We start from the raw sequence: 18795 nt of genomic DNA on the forward strand, positions 1-18795 counted from the left end.
TTGATTGACTTTTTTGATTACGTTGGTGGCCATTTTATCACCGGAAAGATTAGCCTCCAGGATGGAACCTAGGTAGGTAATTTGATCTTTTCGTGTGATAATATTGTCACCCACTCTAACCAAGAAGCCATCTGCCTTGCTGAGTTTACTATTTGATCCGAAGAGGATGGATTCAGTTTTTCCCAGGTGTAAGGATAGTTTGTTATCAGCGAGCCAGGTGCAGATTCTACCGAGTTCAGAGCTGAGGGTCTTTTCAACCTGCAGTTTGTTCCTGTCCGAGACCAGCAGTGCTGAGTCATCTGCGAACAGGAACAAGTTGCAGTCACAAGCTGAAGTCATGTCGTTAACATAAATTAGGAACAGTAAAGGCCCTAGTATGCTTCCTTGTGGGACACCACAGCTCACTGGGAGGGGAGGGGACAGTGTTCCGTTCACCTCCACCATCTGTTCTCTCCCCTCCAGGTAGGATTGCATCCAGTTCACTGATGTGCTATCAAAACCAATAGCTTTAAGCTTGTTAACCAGTATGGAGTGGTTCACGGTGTCAAAAGCCTTTTGGAGGTCCAGCATGACCATGCCGCAGTATTTTCCAGCATCCACCTCGTGTTTGATGTGATCGCTCAAATAGAGGAGGCATGTGTCAGTGGAGTGGGATGTTCTGAAGCCAGATTGGAACTCGTACAGCAATTTATTAGTGGCAAGATACTTTTCAACCTGTTCATAGACTATTTTTTCCATCACTTTCGAGATGGAGCTTGTTTGATGGGGGTATAGTACAGCGGCTAACAGCCATATTATATATTGTGAGAGAACCTTTCACTTGGTGAAATTTGGCATGAACATGCCTCTGGGTCACCTCTTTAACTTTTTTAACCGAGCCATCCAAAATCCAATATGGCGGTGCTATTTCAAGATGGCCGCCACATCTAAATGTTAGCCTATGTCTACATTTCTTACAAATTTTAGGAAAAATTTCACCATTATAGATAGATAGATAGATAGATTTTTTTATTTATTTTTATATTTTTTCTTTATTCTTTATATATTTTTTTTTATTTTTTTGTCATTATTTTTAGTTTTCATACTGAAAATGGTAGCATGCTAATGCTACCATTTTCTAATGCTAATTAGCATGTTAGCATTATCATGTTAGCATGCTATGTTAGCATGCTACCATGCTACCATGTTAGCATTAAGTTAGCATTAGCATGCTACCATTTTCAGTATGAAAACTAAAAATAATAACAAAAAAAAAAAAAAAGAATATAAAGAATATTAAAAAAAAGAAAAAAAAACGAAAAAAAAAACGATCTATCTTTAATGGTGAAATTTTTCCTAAAATGTGTAAGAAATGTAGACATAGGCTAACAATTAGATGTGACGGCCATCTTGAAATAGCACCGCCATATTGGATTCTTGGATGGCTCAGTTAAAAAAAGAGTTGACCCAAAGGAAGGTTCATGACAAATGTCAACAACCGTTCCAATGATCTGCTATATTGCACGAATTTTGTGTGCGTGTGTACATCTGTAATCCACGTAACTCGAGAACCGTTCGCCCCGACTTCAAAATCGACACACACGTTCCACACACCCACAGGGAGTGCAGTGCCCGGTCTCGAGTCGGCCGCACCCATGGTTGTCCAGAACCGCCACAAAAGGCCTTTTTTATTTGGCGGCCATCTTAAAAAATGACCGCCATATTGGATTTTTCGTTGGCTCAGTTAAAAAAGTTAAAGAGGTGACCCAGAGGCATGTTCATGCCAAATTTCACGCTTGTATCACCAAGTGAAAGATCGTTCCTATTATCTGCTGTACTAGCTCCCCTGACCTGTGGGGTCCCCCAGGGTTCCATACTTGGTCCTATTCTGTTTTCCCTTTATATGCTCCCCCTAGGCACTCTTATCAACACTTTCGAAGGCATCTCATACCACTGTTACGCCGACGACACGCAATTATATATTTCTTCAGTTAACCTGACGCTGCCAGATGAGGGCGGTATTGGGTAACCATGTTCCCCAACACAGCACTCATCTGGGATCTCTCAGGCAGTTGAGCTGACAAAAATCCGTTCCGTACCGGACCAATCAGCGTGAGCTAAGGGCGGGATATGTGCGAAACCGGATGTGAAACTATATAGACACGTCAATATGATTGGTTGTGTTTGCACGCCCACACGGTGATAGACAGACGGTCCCATCCAATCATCTACCAAGTATCTTGAAAAAAAGGAACAGCCCCGTCATCGAATTTGCTTCCGCGATCCCAGATCCCAATAAGCTGTGAAACAAATTTGTGTAGCAAGCTTCTTGGATCTGGCAGCGTCAGGTTAATATTCAGTGATTTCACTAAAAAAACCTTAGGTTTCGTTTTTGGCTGTGGGACCCAGCCTTTCGTCCAATCAGGATAGAGAGTCAAAAACGAAACCTAAGGTTTTTTGACCCCCAGGGGTTAACTGGGGACAGGGAGAAACTCCTTATATGGCCAGCACACTCTATAGTAGGGAGGATTATCACTACAAAACAAAAAATAAGTGATATTTGAATTAAGTGAAATCACTGAATATATCTTTAAACTAAATAACCTCTCCAAACTCTCTATCATGCATGACTGCTTAACCGCCATAAATAATTGGATGAGACAAAATTTCCTTCAACTAAACGCAGACAAAACAAAAATACTTATCATAGGCCCTGAAACTATCTCCAACACAATCCGTCAATCCCTTGGTCCACTGGCAACAAACGTCAAACCCATAGCACGAAACCTGGGTGTCTTTTTTGACACCCAGATGAACCTTGAATGTCACGTTAAAAAGATCACCCAATCCTGCTTCTACCATCTGCGCAACATTGCAAAAATCAAGTCAATTCTGTCACCCCAAGACCTGGAAAGAAATCATACACGCATTCATATCCTCCCGCTTGGACTACTGTAACGGTCTCTACACCATGCTTAACCACTCATCTCTATCCCGACTTCAACTGATTCAAAACACTGCAGCCAGAATACTCACAAACACCAACCGTAGGGCCCACATAACCCCTGTATTAGCCTCCTTGCACTGGCTTCCAATTAAGGCCAGAATTGATTTTAAAATTATGTTAACAACCTACAAAGCATTAAATGGGCTGGCCCCTTCATATATTTGTGACCTACTGCCCCCAAAGTCCAATGTAAGACCCCTTAGGTCCTCAGACAAACATCTACTGAAGATACCGGGGTCTAACCTAAGAACAAAGGGCGACCGGGCTTTCGCAGTGGTTGCCCCTACTCTTTGGAACGCCCTGCCCCTCATGCTAAAAAATGCTGAGTCAGTAGACTCTTTTAAGAGACAGTTAAAGACACATTTATTCCGTATTTATTTTCCCATGTAGTTCTTACCTGATTTCTTTTTTACATACCTATGTTTTTGTGATTCTGCCTCTAGTTTACCATTCTACATGCCTATGTTTTCAGTTTTTGCCTTGTTTATTCTTCGTTAAATTCTTTGTCTTTTTACTTTATTGTGCTATGTTTTCCTGTTTGTTTTAACTTGTTGATTGCTGTCCTGTGTTCTGTTCAGCACCTTGTGACTTTGTCTTGAAAGGTGCTTTACAAATAAAATGTACTTACTTACTTACTTACTTACTAGTAGGGTAATACATCTAAAAATGAAATGGGTTAATAATATATGAGAGAGAGAGAGAGAGAGAGAGAGAGAGAGAGAGAGAGAGAGAGAGAGAGAGAGAGAGAGAGAGAGAGAGAGAGAGAGAGAGATTTCTCTGGATGCAAAAGTTAAGAATCTCTGTGCAATATATTTTCAATGCAGTATTTCCATGTGTTGCTTTAGTTTAGACTCAATTAGAAATTAGAATAGGCCTATGTAGTGAGTGTTTGCAAAAACATTGGACAGGCAGTGATCACATCATAAGACCATATTGTTTTGATTCAAAGCTGTGACATCAAAAGTAGATGGTCAAAAACAATAGATAATATAAATTTTGAATCATTCGTCGTGGACGAGCAGATCCAGGCCATCACGGAGCAGCAGGAGATGGCGCAGGACATCTCCGACGTCATCTCCAGGCCCATGGGCCCCGGGGGGGAGCTGCACGACGAGGACCTGCTGCTGGCCGAGCTGGGCCAGATGAGACGGCAGAAGCTGCTGGCGGACAAGAAGCTGCTGGAGCTGGTCGTCGTCGACGACGGGACGTTCCTCAGCGCGGCGGTGGCGGCGGATTCCGTTTTGCCCTGCACCGCCGTCTCTCCTCCACAGGAGGCCGGCAACGGGACGCTGCGGCCGCCCATCGTGGCTTCCACTTCCCCTCTCTGCCTACCTACCACGAACTGCAGCACAACAACGTCCACACAACAAAAACAGCAGCAGCAGCGTACTACAGACGACGTTTCAGATGAACCTGTGCTGAATGAAAAGGCCTAGACTGAACTTGTGATGGGGGGAAGTACTTCTAACTGCTTGCACAATTATCATATAGGTAAGATGAGGGGGCCAACCCATTTAGACCTGACGTCGAAATTCAAAAAATGTCTTCTAAATCCTGACAGTTTTCTGAAATACCTCATGTTTCTATATCAGTGGTGCTCAATATTTCATGTATTTGGATGTATTTGCTCGCCGACCCCCATCTGAAAATATGTTGTTCCAGGGACCCCCCCCCCCCTCCCAGAAGCAAAGATTCGAGTTAAAAACGTTCGCTCTGAAAGAATATATATTCAAAGATTTACCCCACATTTTCACGATTTTTCAAAAGATGGCAGACCTACAGTACAAGATCTGCTATTTTTCAATAGCTGAATGGGTTAACTGTTTGCTTTGATTTAGGCTATGTGTCATTTGTATTTAGGCTATATAATATTATATTATATAATATTGTGTGTATACTGAACATGAAATACACATTTTTCACTATACATTGTATGCTCTTATTCCACACCTGTTATTTGTCAAAAGTTACAACTTTTGACAAAAGCCTTTCTCTCCCAGGTGAAAAAGAAATATACTAAAATAGAAGTACATTTATTATACATGTATTATTTTTCATAAAAACTTAAGTTGCACTAAAGATATGCTAAAACACATTTTTAATACATTTTAATGTGATCAGATTCTAAAAATGTCTTCTACATCCTGACAGTTGTGTCCGGCCTCCGGGTCAGCCTGTGACTCAGCCATGTGATCAAGGCCCTCGCAGTGCGCCGGTCCTTCCTTCCACCGAGAGCAAACAAGAGATGACAATTCATGAAGTTAGTTTAGTTCAAGCAGAAGCACAGCCAGTCAAACTGAAACTGGCAACAATGACCGACAGGGGGTCAGTGGTCAAATGTCAAAGAGTGACTGGTCTAAGAGTTAGAGGTTACCTTTCACAAGAAAAGATTGATTTGCCACCTGCAGACACTCAGGAGTACATACCGAGGGAGGAAAATAGTATTCCCACTCGGAAAACAGCAGAACGCTGGACTCACCTTCTCAGTATGTCTGAGGAGATGCCTGAGTTGTTGGACTGTCCTGTTCGTCTCCTTGTTGGTTATGACTGTGCTAGGGCCCTGAAACCAAGAAGGTTAATAGATGGGGAAGAGCATGAGCCATATGCGGTCAAGACTGACCTAGGCTGGAGTATGGTGGGAGGCTCAACGGGTGCAAGCTCAAAACATGGAACCTTGAAGAGGCCAAATACAGTGATGGCCAAAATGAAGGTTGAGTGTGGCACAGAGAGCTCGGTACCACCACAGGAGAAGAAGAAATCAAGCAGGCATTCTTCATCTTCCTCCTCTTCATCGAGTCCTGATTCCTCCAGCAGTTCCGCCTCTGAGTCTGACGACGAGGATGAGAAGAAAAGTGTGAAGAAGAAGAGGAAACGGAAGAAGTCTTCAGCCAGGACGGTGTCCGACGGCTCGGCAGCTGAATCCGACCCAGACGGCAAGAAGAAGAAAAAAGACCCAGGGAGGAAGGAGACAAAGAAAAGGATGAAAAAAGCCACCGGAGAAAGAGGAAGGCAGATTCTGAAAAGAAGGAAGAAGCTGAAAAGAAGGAAAAGATCAGCATCCAAGAACTCCACTGAAGTAGGACGGGAGAAGAACGTCGTCATAATTTCTGATGTATCCACAGCCTTGACAGAGGATGCCGGACTGTCAGGAACAAAGAAAAGGAAGAGAAAAAGGTGGAATGGAAAGAGACGAGTGAAGATGAAGGTCTATGGGGGCAGCGTAATTTAGGAAAGGAGTTTCTGACAACTTAAGCCTCCTATTCAAATGCATACCAGTTGCTATTTTAATACAAAAAGGAAAAATGTATTTTTGGTTGGTCAAAGGTCAATACAAAAAAAAAATGATTATGTGACACTTGGGTTCTATTAAGAAAGGAAAATACAGATTTATACAGCCTAAATAGTGCAAGGCAGTACTAAATCACTGTATTTTGGGGGCAGTGTAACTGTCCCAGCAAATGGGTATTTTGTACTTTTCTATTTCTATTGGCTATTATATTTTCTATCTATTTTCTATTCTATTTTTATTGCATATGGGAACATTTTTGGGTACAAATTGTATGTGCATGCCGTGTGTGGTGCCTTGTCCTTAATGCCTGGTTAATTATGACGTGTCGAGGGCGTGCAGGAAGAGCCTGTGAGTAGCATTAATGGCACCGGTCTGAGCTGGCTCAGGCAGTTTCAAGCTGAGTCGCAGGGTTGAGAGAGGAGCTCTGCTAACGCCAGAAAGAGTGTCCTCAAATATAAATATAAGAGAATGAAGAGTAGCTCCTAAAAGAATCGGCAGAAGGCGCACACGGTATGTTACATGTTGTTGGTTTCTTTGTTTGTAAACAGTGTTGTAGTTCCGTCAATTGTTTGATTGTTTGTGTATGTCTCTTTGTGTTTGTTTGCACATAACACGGAAGTCATGATTGGAGGATTGACCGACAACAGTCACAACAAGGACATTCCTAGTTCATATTGCATTGTGTTTAAGATAATATTTGTATGTTTGTTTTGCAGTTTTTCACGGTGTCTAATGGGAAGAAATAAAACGACCTTAAAGACATCTGTTGGAGCGTTGTCATATTTCTGCTGGCTAGGAGCCGCTACAATATGAATCAAACAAACAATACTAAGGTGGAGTGTGTTAATCAGTAGATCAGTAGTGTAAGTGAGTGGATGTGTGGTGGGTGTAGTGTGGGGTGTTGAATGGTGCAAAGATGCTGCTGCTCTCAAACTAAACTACAAGTCAATGGCTGGAATATACAGAATCTAGATATCAAAGAGCACAAATCCTGTATGGCAGCTCAATACAAATTGGAGACATGGGTTAAATTACATTTCACTCCGAACACATCTCTCTTTGTGCACAAAGAGGCACAAAGAGATGCCAATTGTGGGCAGTAGTCCATGTGAGACAGAAGCTCCCTGTGTTGGCTTACGGTGTACTCAACATGGCAACCTGGACACTCCAGGAGGCTGTAATCACTGGGGAACAGGAACCTGTCAGAGCTGGATGCTGGGGTTCTGATTCTGGACATGACCCTCTGGACACGGCAGGGACGTCCAATCGCTGCTGCTGCTGCTGCTGCTGGCGAATGAGCAACACTTGTTTGGTTGTTCACCGGCCTCCTGTCCTGTAATGTGACCGCTGCTGCTCGTGCTGGTTCATGCCTTACTGAGGAGTCTTTTTTGAGCCCCCACCCTGGGGCCCACTTTGCCCCCCAGGCCAACTTGCGATGCGACTGAAGTTCAGTCGCGTCGCTGTGTGTCGTTGTTGCAGCGGCCTCCTGGATCGCACGCTTTTTTGTGACGGGGGGCGAAGGCCCGGCGGGAGGCTGGTGCTGGAGCGGACGCTGTGTACAGACCGTCCTAGGCTTGGGGGTAGTAGGGCCAGTGATGTCGTGCCCCCTGTACCCGGGCTGCCCCGGCTTTGCCACGGGACCCATTTCCTCAAACAGGTCCGTGAAATCCGGGCTGAGCGGTGCCGTGACGGCCTTGGCCTTGGCCCGAAAGGCATTGCGGTGATCGATGGGCTCCAGGTCCCCGACCCGGGGCACGTCGTTCAGGTAGATGAAGTTGTTGTCATGCTCGGCGGCGGCGAGTGCCCTGTCGATCCTGCCGCCGAGGTCCTCGTCGCAGCGAGGCCGCTGCGCCCGCGTCTTCACGAGCTCCGCCGCGCGCCGCAGACGAGCGACCGCCTCTCCGAAGTGTCCCTCCCGCCCGGCCACGGCGCTCTGGTGTAGCTCGGCCTGGGCCCGCATGGTGCGCCGCTTGGCCGCCAGCACCGAGCGGAACATCTTAGGAAGCTTCGTCGTGTTGCTCTGGCATCGGGCGAAGGCGTCGTCGTATAACTCCGCTGCCAGAATGGCCATCTTGGCGACGCTGGAGTCTTTGGAATGAACCGAGGTGGCTCTGAGGACGATGACCTCCTGTGCCTGGGCCACCATGATGGCACAGAGGGTGTCCAGCGTCCCGTGGGAGAGGTCCTTGTCCTTGATGTGAGCGTCCGTGGTGTCCTTGATGTGAGCGAACAATCCGCCGGCCAGCTCGAAGTGTTTCAGCGCGATCTTCAGTCCGTCACTCCCGCCGTCCACGCCTTGCAGTGATCGTGAAGCGAGCTGACTCGCCAAGGCCGCCGCGTTGAAAAGGACAGCGATCTTCTCGTAGGCCACGCTGGCCAGAGAGAGCTTGGCCGAGCGGCCGACCAGCGCCGCAAGGCCTCTGCGGAACAAACCGTACCAGGTGAATGTCGGGCACCACGTTACGTCGCCGTCAGAGAAGGAGAACTTGGGTTCGACGGCACACAGCTGGTCGTAGTACCTCAGGAGGACGTCCAGCGACGCCGTGTCCACGTTACCCGTGGCCATGAGGGCCTCCTCGCGGAGTCCGTTCAGCTGCTTCACGGAGCGTAGGTGGCGCTCTCGGGCTTCGCCGTCCGGAAATGCTGCCGAGACAGCGTCGGACAGCGGCTTGACCAAGTCCACCTTATTGGACGACCTTTTCACCGGGACCGAGATGAATGTAGCCATTTCAGCAAGCAAAAAGAGTATCTACTCTGCACTTAATTCTGTTCTGCTCTGTGAGCTGGAGCACAAGGGTGAATAAATCGTGTGCTCTACAAATTACAGCATTTAAAGACGTGCCACAACATTGTCACTCTGCATTGTTGATGATCATGATCAACAATGCAGAGTGACAACGTCATGGCTGTTGCTGCCATGGCAACGAGCGTCTGATTGGTGGAGCCATGACGTCGTTGTCACAATGTTGTGCCACGCGTCTTTTAATATTGTAAACAAACACACTCAGGTCCTGCCCGTTGCCTGGCAACCGACTAGCCAATTGCAGCAGTTAGCGTCCCTCCATGCTATGGGAGTTAGTTGCTAGTGCTAAACATCATCACACCAACCATGCACCACCACCACAACACACACAGCCAAAGAAAGAAAGCACTGCTCGAAACGAAGCGACGTGTTGTTGTTATTTTATATATTTTTTTGTATTTGGAGCACAGGGCTGTATTTGGGGCTAAACGATCGACTAGCGTTAGCAGCATGCTAACGGTAGTAACAGAGACTGCCCGTTACGGACATGCTAAGCTCAACTAGCTTTTTCGACCGACATCAACAGTGTGTGTGTGTGTGTGTGTGTGTGTGTGTGTGCCTGTGCGCGTTGGCATTCACTTTAGCCAAATCAGTGCAGCCAACAGGGCTCGAGATTAACGGCGTCCCGACGTCTGTAAAATATCTATTTTCATGGTTGTGTGTGTGCTACAGAACATGGGGCTACACTACAAGTTCATAAAGGTTTATACTAAGCAACATTTCTGGGTATAACATGGGACCCATGAGCCATGGGACCTATGGGGGCTTCCAGACTTCCAGTAGTTTTCAACCAGTCGTCCGGGGACCACCAGTGGTCCTTGAGGGGGATTCAGGTGGTCCCCAGCTAAATGATGGAGAGTTGGTGACCAAATGGACCCTTCTAGATCTTTAACTCTTGTGAGTGTAAATTGAAACCAAAGGACCCGTAGGCTACGTGTCCATTTGGTTTAATTTTACACTCAAGAGTTACATTATTGTTAAATATCGGCATTACTTAACTTACAAGAAGTCTACATACACAATTAGATAGGCTACTGTAGAATAATTGTTATTTTGATCAATGTTGCCTGTTATCTCTTCTATCGCATCAATACAGCGTGGAATTGTGTCCAAGAATCCAACCTATCCAATGACAACAAAACCTTTTTGGGTCTGAAGTAAATATCAAATGGTAGTCCTATTGGCTCAAATGCCGAATAAATAACGGGCCTTAACAAAAAGGGTTGAAAACTATAGTGTATTTCAAGTTGATGCTTTGGCAGAAATCAGAGTCGTGAGATTCAGCAAATTGTATAAAAGCGAAGATGTTTAATTGATAAAACCCACTGCAGTATAGACTATACGCCTGTAAGGTCGTCGAGGCTAGGGCATGTGTTCAACGGCAAGAATATCAGTGAAGTGTCTTTGAACACGAGGAAAGGACTAAGACTACATTACCACATACTTCTTATTAATATTATTAATATTATAACATCATTTCTAAAGCAGGAAAAGCTATAAGGCTTTCCTGCCACCTTGTGGTGTTAAGGGGAAATAGCAGCAGGCACGTCTACGGTTAAGAATAATCTCTTGAAATATATACTTTTTAAATGTAGTAATAAGAAAATGGGATGTTTGAGAAACAGAGGTGGTCCACTGTATTTATATCGGCCATGTGACATCTTACGTCATTTAGTGCCCTAAACAAACCCTGGCTGGCAAACGATTTGTCATACGATACGTGCTAGTACAAACATAATATCCTCAAAGTCCATAGACTTGGCTTGCAAATGATTTAGGTCATAAGTGCTCTAAATAAACATAAAAAAACCATAGACGTGGCTGCCATATGACGTAATCTTCAAAAGCCATGGATGTTGATTGTTGAATGGGCTAGTGCCCCTCAAAAACTAAAAGGTCAAACCTGAGGTCAGCTACTTACTTCCAAGAGATGCCAATAGTTCACCGACCGTCAACTCCACTATTGGTGTTCTTGTCCAATTGCACATCAGTCCTCATCCCGAAGTAATACACACAAGCACAGGAAAATAAGTTGACGTACTTTATTCCTAAAACAGAAGCCGCACCACCAACCGCTGGCATGGCATTCATATATAATTATTTATATATATATATTGCCGTTTGGTTTTTGTGTCTAAATGTGTGGTATAAAATACTATATACGACAATGTACCTCTTTATTTGAACACAGTGAACTTCATTGCTGTACAAGTCCTCTGATAGCTACAGCTTTGCTGTAAGTCCGCCATGCTCAAAAGCATGGAACATAATTCTCCACTCTAATTCTTCTGTACATTGTGACAATACAAATATTCTGTCTCCATTACAAAAAATAATACTCTAAAAGCATCCTACTGTGACTTTATTTCCTTTTTATGGGATTTTTTCTCTCCTGTTTGTTTTTGTAATTAAGACGATTACATATATCTTAGACCAATTGCTTTAAAGCAGGAAGGTGATATAAACCTTCTCCATTCTTATATATAAAAGAGGTTAAGAAATAAGACAAATTATACACTTAAAAACTTACAATAAATAAGATAGATGCAGGCATTTCATTTGGATACAATTTCATCCAAAGGAATAAAAAGGAATTTCAGGTCTTAAAACCAAAAAAATCCATACTTGAGTTTTCTGGGTTTCTTTTTCCTTCTTCAATCAAATTATGTCCCTTATCGTCCGATAACTTTACAAATACAGACATGTTTCTCCAAAGACTGGCCAATCACTGCGCTGCCACGTTGGATACCGTGGCAACCCCATTTCATCGTCTCGCTTTCTCTTGTTCATTGCGACTCCAGTTCTCCTCGCCTGTGCATGTGTGTGTCTCACAGTGACAGGGGCTGTCACAATGGTAGCAGCGCTCCGATCCACACCCTGTGCCAAATCCAGCTCCGTTGCTCGTTGGGTTTGGTGCTCGCGGTGCTTCCCGTCTGTCAGGATGAAACCCATTTTGGAGGACAGCCGCTTTCCTCGTTACTCCGCCTCCCCGTGCTTCGCTGCACGCCCCGTTTGGTTACAACATGTTCATGATGAAGTTGTACATCTGGTTAAGCACCACAAAGTGGATAGGCAGACAGGAGCGTCGATCCTGTGTGGCTGGGTCGCACGTCAGCCAGGAGAGGGCGTTGTACTGCTCTAGCACAAATCTGCCCACAAGTGCGCACACACGCACACGCGCACACACACACACACACACACACACACATACACACACACACAATTAATTGATGATAAACAGTCATTCACAATTGATACATTGAGAAAATGTCATGCTAAAAGTTACAGAAGTGATAACCTTTTCAAAATTCCACTTTCTTTTGATGCAGATCTTGTATCATGTCATTATCCATTTGCAGTGGTTTTGTTGGTTGATGTAAATGTACATTATGTTTTTCAGTCTTTCTCTCTTTACATGATCACAATGTGTTTGCATTAAACATCAGAATAGTTTCCATTCAACTGTATAAATGGATCTGTACATTTATTTTCATACATTTTCAAAAAAAATAGCAGAAATAACAATTATATGTATGACAATTAATCATCATCTAAAACGTCATGATAGTTACAATGAGCCCAAACATTACAACTGTAAACCTCTGCCATAAAACAAACTTTCCACCAAACAAATAACACAAAGTCAGTAGTGGCACTAGGATGTAACTGTAACTGATCATTATGAGGGCCATGTCAGCGGATAAGCAGTAAATGCTTGCTGTTTACCTGAGAACATCTGAGGTCTGATTGGAGTCAAGGGGATGGGAGTGTTTGCTGTGCAGTAGTTCATCTGATTGCACTGAAGACACGTGGAGGTGCAAAGAGGCCTGAACATGACAAGAGGAAAAGAGGTGTCAACAACAGTATACGTCTAAACATATCCACCATTACATTGCTTTTAAACAAAGTGTATTTTCCTCCACAGTGAGGTCCTGATTCTTCAAAAACGAAATGCGCCAGAGTGTAACGGTGACGGAAACAGATATCGTATTTATCCGTCCGATCAAGCTACGTTGAGATGACGTGTTATTCAGAGAGTGGTGTGTACCACAGGTGCGCTGGCGTATCGCAGGTGTATGTCATACTGAAAGCAGCGGGTGCAAAGTGATCGGAAAAGCAACCGACAACCTCATCTGCATTGATCCACGCCCCATATCGTACCATAAAAGGCTTCAAGCATGACTCAGCAGACAGCAGTTTGTCTGAGATCACAGCCGCGGTCACTGCTATATCCAAGCTTACAATGGTGCGTGCTCCGCTGAAGCAATATAATTATAATTTATTTAATTAAGTTCGGGACCAAGGCGGGTGTTCACTCACACCTTTGCAGAGGTAAAACATATCCGATATTTAAAATCGGATATGTCAATGCAAAAGTCGTATTTTCAGAGAGAGCGAGAGAGAGAGAGAGACGAGAGAGGGAGGGGGGCTGCATGGGCCCTCGACACTGTTGCGCGATAAAGAACAGTAGCCCATACATTCATAAGTAAATATATTATAGGCCTACCTCGTAGGCCTGGGATCCTCTTGTCTGAAGAAATTATAATCCAGTGAGTTTATCCAGTGAGTTAAACTATTCTGTGTGTGGCATCCATATGTGATCAATATAAATATACATTATTATAAATTCTGTCTGTGTGTCCGTCATGTTCACGAGTGGAGGTGAGCTGGTTTAAAACTGATATGACTGGCCGACTTTCAAACACGCTGCATTCATTAGGCTAATATTGGTCTTCTATTTTTTTATATAGGAATTAGCCCTATTCATTTTCCAATGTGAATCGGATCGGCAGTAGGCTACGCTGCTGTCTGCCCTCCGCCACACACACACACACACACACACACACACACACACACACACACACGCACCCCCCCCCCCCCCCCCCCCCCCCCCACACACACACACACACACCGACAGTCTCCGTAACAAAACAATTTCATTAGGCCTGCCGCCGCCTTGCAGGCATTACTGTCTACACTAAACTATGTTGGATTCGTACAGTGCAGAATGCAGATAAGCCTATGTTCTTATTATAACTGTGAATTTGTTTTTTAACATGCAGCGCGAGTCCGCGAGATCCGATCTACAAGCTCACAACCGTTGCACTTCGAGTAGAAGGCTGCCGAGTGAGCATCCCCAATCGCGCATGATATAAATATCCTAATAAATAAATAAAAAGTTGTCGGCTTGCGGGGCAGTTTCTGTATATGGGACTCTATAGGCTAACTTGCCTATAATGCATGCATTTAGGCATACAAGTGCACTCGGCTTTTATATATCTATATATATCGTTTTTTTTGCTGATTTTTTGTGCTGATCGACCAATATGTTGAGGGCACATGCCTACATATTTTATCTGAGATTTGGGGACTATTTATTGATTCAGCATGAAGACTAAAGCCTTCTGAATAAATCTATATGCAAGTGTATGCTTCCGCAAATTTCTCCGCCACCTAAAGAGGTGGCGGAGGATTTAGCGGAGTTACCGTCGAACCAAAGTCAGCGTCAAGTTCACGGCCATTTCCATGAATTCCAAATTAATGTGGGAAATCCACGTAAATGCCTTTCCGCCAGCGTCACGGCAATATATCAGCGGAAACACGTTGAAGAATCAGGCCCAGAGTGCCTACAGTACGTGACTCTTAAAGCAGAGGCATGTCAGTACATGGGTGTATGTATGCTTGCTGCTGTTCCCCTTGGCCTGCGGAACAGATCTGTCACAAATCATAACCAGATTAGGTTTGCGGGAGAATATCTGGTATTCCCTCTGCTTTCAGCCATGTCTCAAGCAAGCATACAGCCCTCAAACATACTGTATGCACCCACATGCCTGGACACATTTTATTTTATTCCTTCTCCTCTTTGAGGAGAAGGAATCAATAATCAGAGATGACATGAGGGAGATGAGGACATTACTGAGAATTAGTTGCGGGTTACTTTCACACAACTTGAAATTCCACAGGGTGATTCTATTTTTTTTATTACAAAGTCAGTCTGAAAACGGTTTCATTGTGTGATATTCTCACAAACCTGTAAAAAACTTTTGCGTCACTCTCAAAAACTAAAAAAATCAATTAAATTCAAGGCTTCTTGGGGTGTATAATTGATATAAAATAAGTTTGTGACCATTTAAGGCCCACCGATGCTTTTGAGCAACATTTGTGGCCAATATTGACTTTTTTTTCTTGCAGAAAACAGCGAGTTGAGAAAACAGGCTTGAAAGGTTCACCTCTGTGGTCTCCAAGGGGCGATTCACACTATGGTCCCGGGTGCGCACTCGGGACCACTTCGCAGATGTTGTGGTAGTGTGAATGATGCGTACCGTTCCCGGGAGCCGGGACCGCATGGGGGGCGGGTCTCTGGACCGTTGAAGTGTATTCAGATACGGATCGTTCCAATGTGAATGCATGCGTACCTATCTACAGAAGGAAGTGGACTGTGTTTTTTTTAAAGAATGTGACATAATCGCTAGTCGACGAGCCAAGCGTCAACAAAAAAAAACACAGACGCTGCACGACGTGTAACACCAGCGCATTTCTCAACTCCGCCCGTGTCCTGTTGAATCTGCGTATACGCGCAGCACCGCAGTACACAGTGATCTTATTCTGCGGACTACACGTAGCTCTTGGGCTTTGCTTGGCATAGTTTCCAAAGTAAAACAAAATAATAATAATGCTAAAGTAGAATCCATAGCAAACGAATATCAAACACGACACTGGAGCACAGAACTGACTGACACAGTGAATAGCAGGCAGGCTGACAGTGAGGTAGTATAACGGCAAAGAGCCAAAGAGGCAATGCAATGTGTGTCTGGATTTATTTGAGACAATGTCGCAGAGTTGATGGTCAGTTTCCGGGCGCGCCAGCCATCAAGCACACCCCCATCTGGAGGATTAAAGTGTGTTATGCAAGTGTACCCGGGTGCGCTGTTGAATCTCGGGCAATGTGAATCATGGCCACCGGGGACCAGGCAACCGTATTCGGAAACGATTCCAATGAAACGGATTCAGTCCGTCTCAGTGTGAATTGCCTATAACATTACACCTAGCTACATGTTTAAGCATTTATTTCATACATGTCGATTTCAGCTCTGACACTTATTTCAGACATGCTCTAGTATGTGAAGCGTCTGCCTGTGCTATTAACTCAATTTAAAAGTTTTTCTTCTCTGTTGAAAAGCTGGAGGTTGCGCAATGGTAGGTTCTCAGTCAAATCTGGTCACATTTATATTTTGAAGTTGTGTGAATTGCTGCCTCTGTGGGGGGTATTTATATGCAAATATCCTGGCCAATTGCATTGTAAGACTAAACAATAGGACCCAATGATGATGTATAGGTGAAAAAAGAACCAGAAAACAAATTCTTAAAAAAACAATATTGATGTATTTTGAAAAATATTTCAAAAAAAGTAGAAATAAATCCAGGTCTTGCAGGGTGTAGTAAGACAACTGGGGAAAGCTTATGAAAAGGTGTTAAGGTCCAGAGCATTAGTCTTCTAAACGTAAGTTAGATGCTAGACTACACATTCACACCTCTTCAACTTTTAAACAGGGTTTTCAACTGCTGCATGGTTGGGCTCTTTGCAGCCAGTCTCCCTACCTTGAGAAAAAGTGGACATTGGTTCTGAGCTTGCGGGCAGGCTGACCAAAACCAGTCCGGCAGTGGACCGGCTTTGGCCGTAGAGACAAAGAAGCCCAGGGCCAGGGGTTGCTGCAGGAGGTTAGGAACTTCTTCATGAGACTCCATACGATCTGTACTCTGGCCCTGCCATGGTCACAGAAGACAACAAAAAACACCTTACGTTCAATGGAACAAGTATACAATTCTCAGGCGTTGACACTAAGGCTTGCCCACCTGCCCCTGCCAGGTAAATAAAAGCTTCAGGCCGGTGGAGTTGGCTTTCAGGTTGCCCGACCGGGCAAGTGCTCGTTTGAGAGGAGACGCAGTCTATAAAACACAACACGAGATATCTGTCTACCTGAATGTGGCCAGAGCACTCAGACTTCTGGTCTGTGGAATGTGAAATAAGAGCACTGTTTACCAATATGTGCGGTTTTCACTGTTGCTACTAAAAAAATATTTAAAAAAAAGTGTGAACCCATAGTCATATTCATAACTATGTTTTGCATAAAAATTTAGGTTTAACATTTCTTTATCACACAGCCCCAGAAAGTAAAAAATAAGTGTGTAACAGTAATTACTGCTTTATTGGACATATTGTTGTGAAGGGGGACAGGGACGACACGCAAAAGTGAGACACACTATGAGACACTATTAATTAATACTATATTATTAAGAAGATGGATTGTATCATAGGATAGGGCTTCAGAAACAGGTTTCATTGGTTGGGTTAATGCTGCCTACAAATGGTCAAATGGTTTATGTATGTACAGTATATATGTATATGTGCGTTTGTGTGCATGCATGCTCACCTTGCTGCCATCGCCTCCATGGTGGTAATGAGAGCCTGGGGAGTGCACTGGCGAGGTGGTGGGTGAGATGTTGATGATATCCGGGTCGACCAGCTCATCTGCTGGGTCCAGCAGATCAAAGATCCCAATGGCATCGGACCCATCTGAAGAGAGGAAGGACAACAGTTAATAGAAGTCTGTTTGCCCATGCTCAGTGAGGTGGGATTTGCCTCTTCTTCATTCGCCTCTATCCAGGTCAGAAACGTTGAATTTAAGAATAGATTGCAACGCCTCTAATGGGAATTAAACTACTAAACTCCTTGGAAACGTACATTTGCTGTTGTAATTGAACCACATAAACCCTAATGTTCCTATTCTGGGGCGAATATAGCAGATCTACAAGCTTGCATTGCGAGCATGTAGATTGGCTATTAACAACGAAGATATTTGGTGTAGACAAAAAAGTAGCGGACCTAGAGCCTTGGGGGACAACCCATTTAGACCTGAGCTTATAGCTTTTAACCACTTTAACCATTATTTAAAACTGTAGCTGTTGAAAAACAGCAGTGCTGCGCTACGAGCTTGTAGATCTGCTATTTTTGATTATTTTTTAATGTGGCACAAATCTTTGAATATATATTCTTTCACAGCGGACGTTTTTTTTTCTTGTTTTTTTTCTTTTTCTTTTAATACTGTTTTTATTAGGCATTTTTTGACAACTTCAGAATATCCTTGACAATGATAATGAGTTATTCAGTTATATAAAATGAAAGATAATGACAGGTAATATAAATTCCACATACAATACATAATAAAAAAAATATATATAAATGTGATAAACACGAAAAAACTGTTCACAGCGGACGTTTTTTAACTCAAATGTTTGCTTCTGGGGGTCCCTGCTACAAAACATTTTCAGATGGGGGTCTGCGGCCAAATACAGATGATTCTGGGGGTCCTTGAAATGAAAATGTTATAGGTCACAACACAAAGAGGCGATCGTATGTATTAAAAAGGTGCTACGGACCGGTGGTGGCGTTGAGAATATCGATGTTGGTATCAATGTTGGTGTAGCTGGAGCTGGCCACTTGGACGAAGGCGGAGGTTGGGAAGACCAGGATGTGGGTGCAGGAGGTGTCCTGCGGCGTGCTCAGCTGGGACGTCTGCATGTTGAGGGTGGTGCTCCGCCCGAACACTGAGCCGGTCGACACAGAGTCTGAGGCACAAACAGAGAGAGAGACGGGTCAGTTAAGCACTTGAACACCAACGGCCCCTATTCTGGGAGGAATATTAACCAGAAATAGAC

At 44.1% G+C, this 18795-nt stretch overlaps 1 protein-coding gene across 1 annotated transcript in view; it reads right to left on the reverse strand.

The window, feature by feature from the left end:
• Window positions 1-11112: 11112 nt before the first annotated feature.
• Window positions 11113-18795, reverse strand: part of med13a (mediator complex subunit 13a) — an 82145-nt gene continuing 74462 nt past the window's right edge. Inside the window, exons 26-30 of the mRNA XM_083775411.1 lie at window positions 18517-18705; window positions 17511-17653; window positions 16678-16842; window positions 12805-12905; window positions 11113-12227 (exon numbers count right to left, since the gene is read on the reverse strand). Coding sequence (XP_083631537.1) covers window positions 12095-12227; window positions 12805-12905; window positions 16678-16842; window positions 17511-17653; window positions 18517-18705 — 731 coding nt within the window. The 3' untranslated portion in view covers window positions 11113-12094. The remainder of the gene's footprint in view (window positions 12228-12804; window positions 12906-16677; window positions 16843-17510; window positions 17654-18516; window positions 18706-18795) is intronic.

This window comes from Protomyctophum parallelum (assembly GCF_964188405.1).
Source record: "Protomyctophum parallelum genome assembly, chromosome: 1".
Classification (NCBI taxonomy): domain Eukaryota; kingdom Metazoa; phylum Chordata; class Actinopteri; order Myctophiformes; family Myctophidae; genus Protomyctophum; species Protomyctophum parallelum.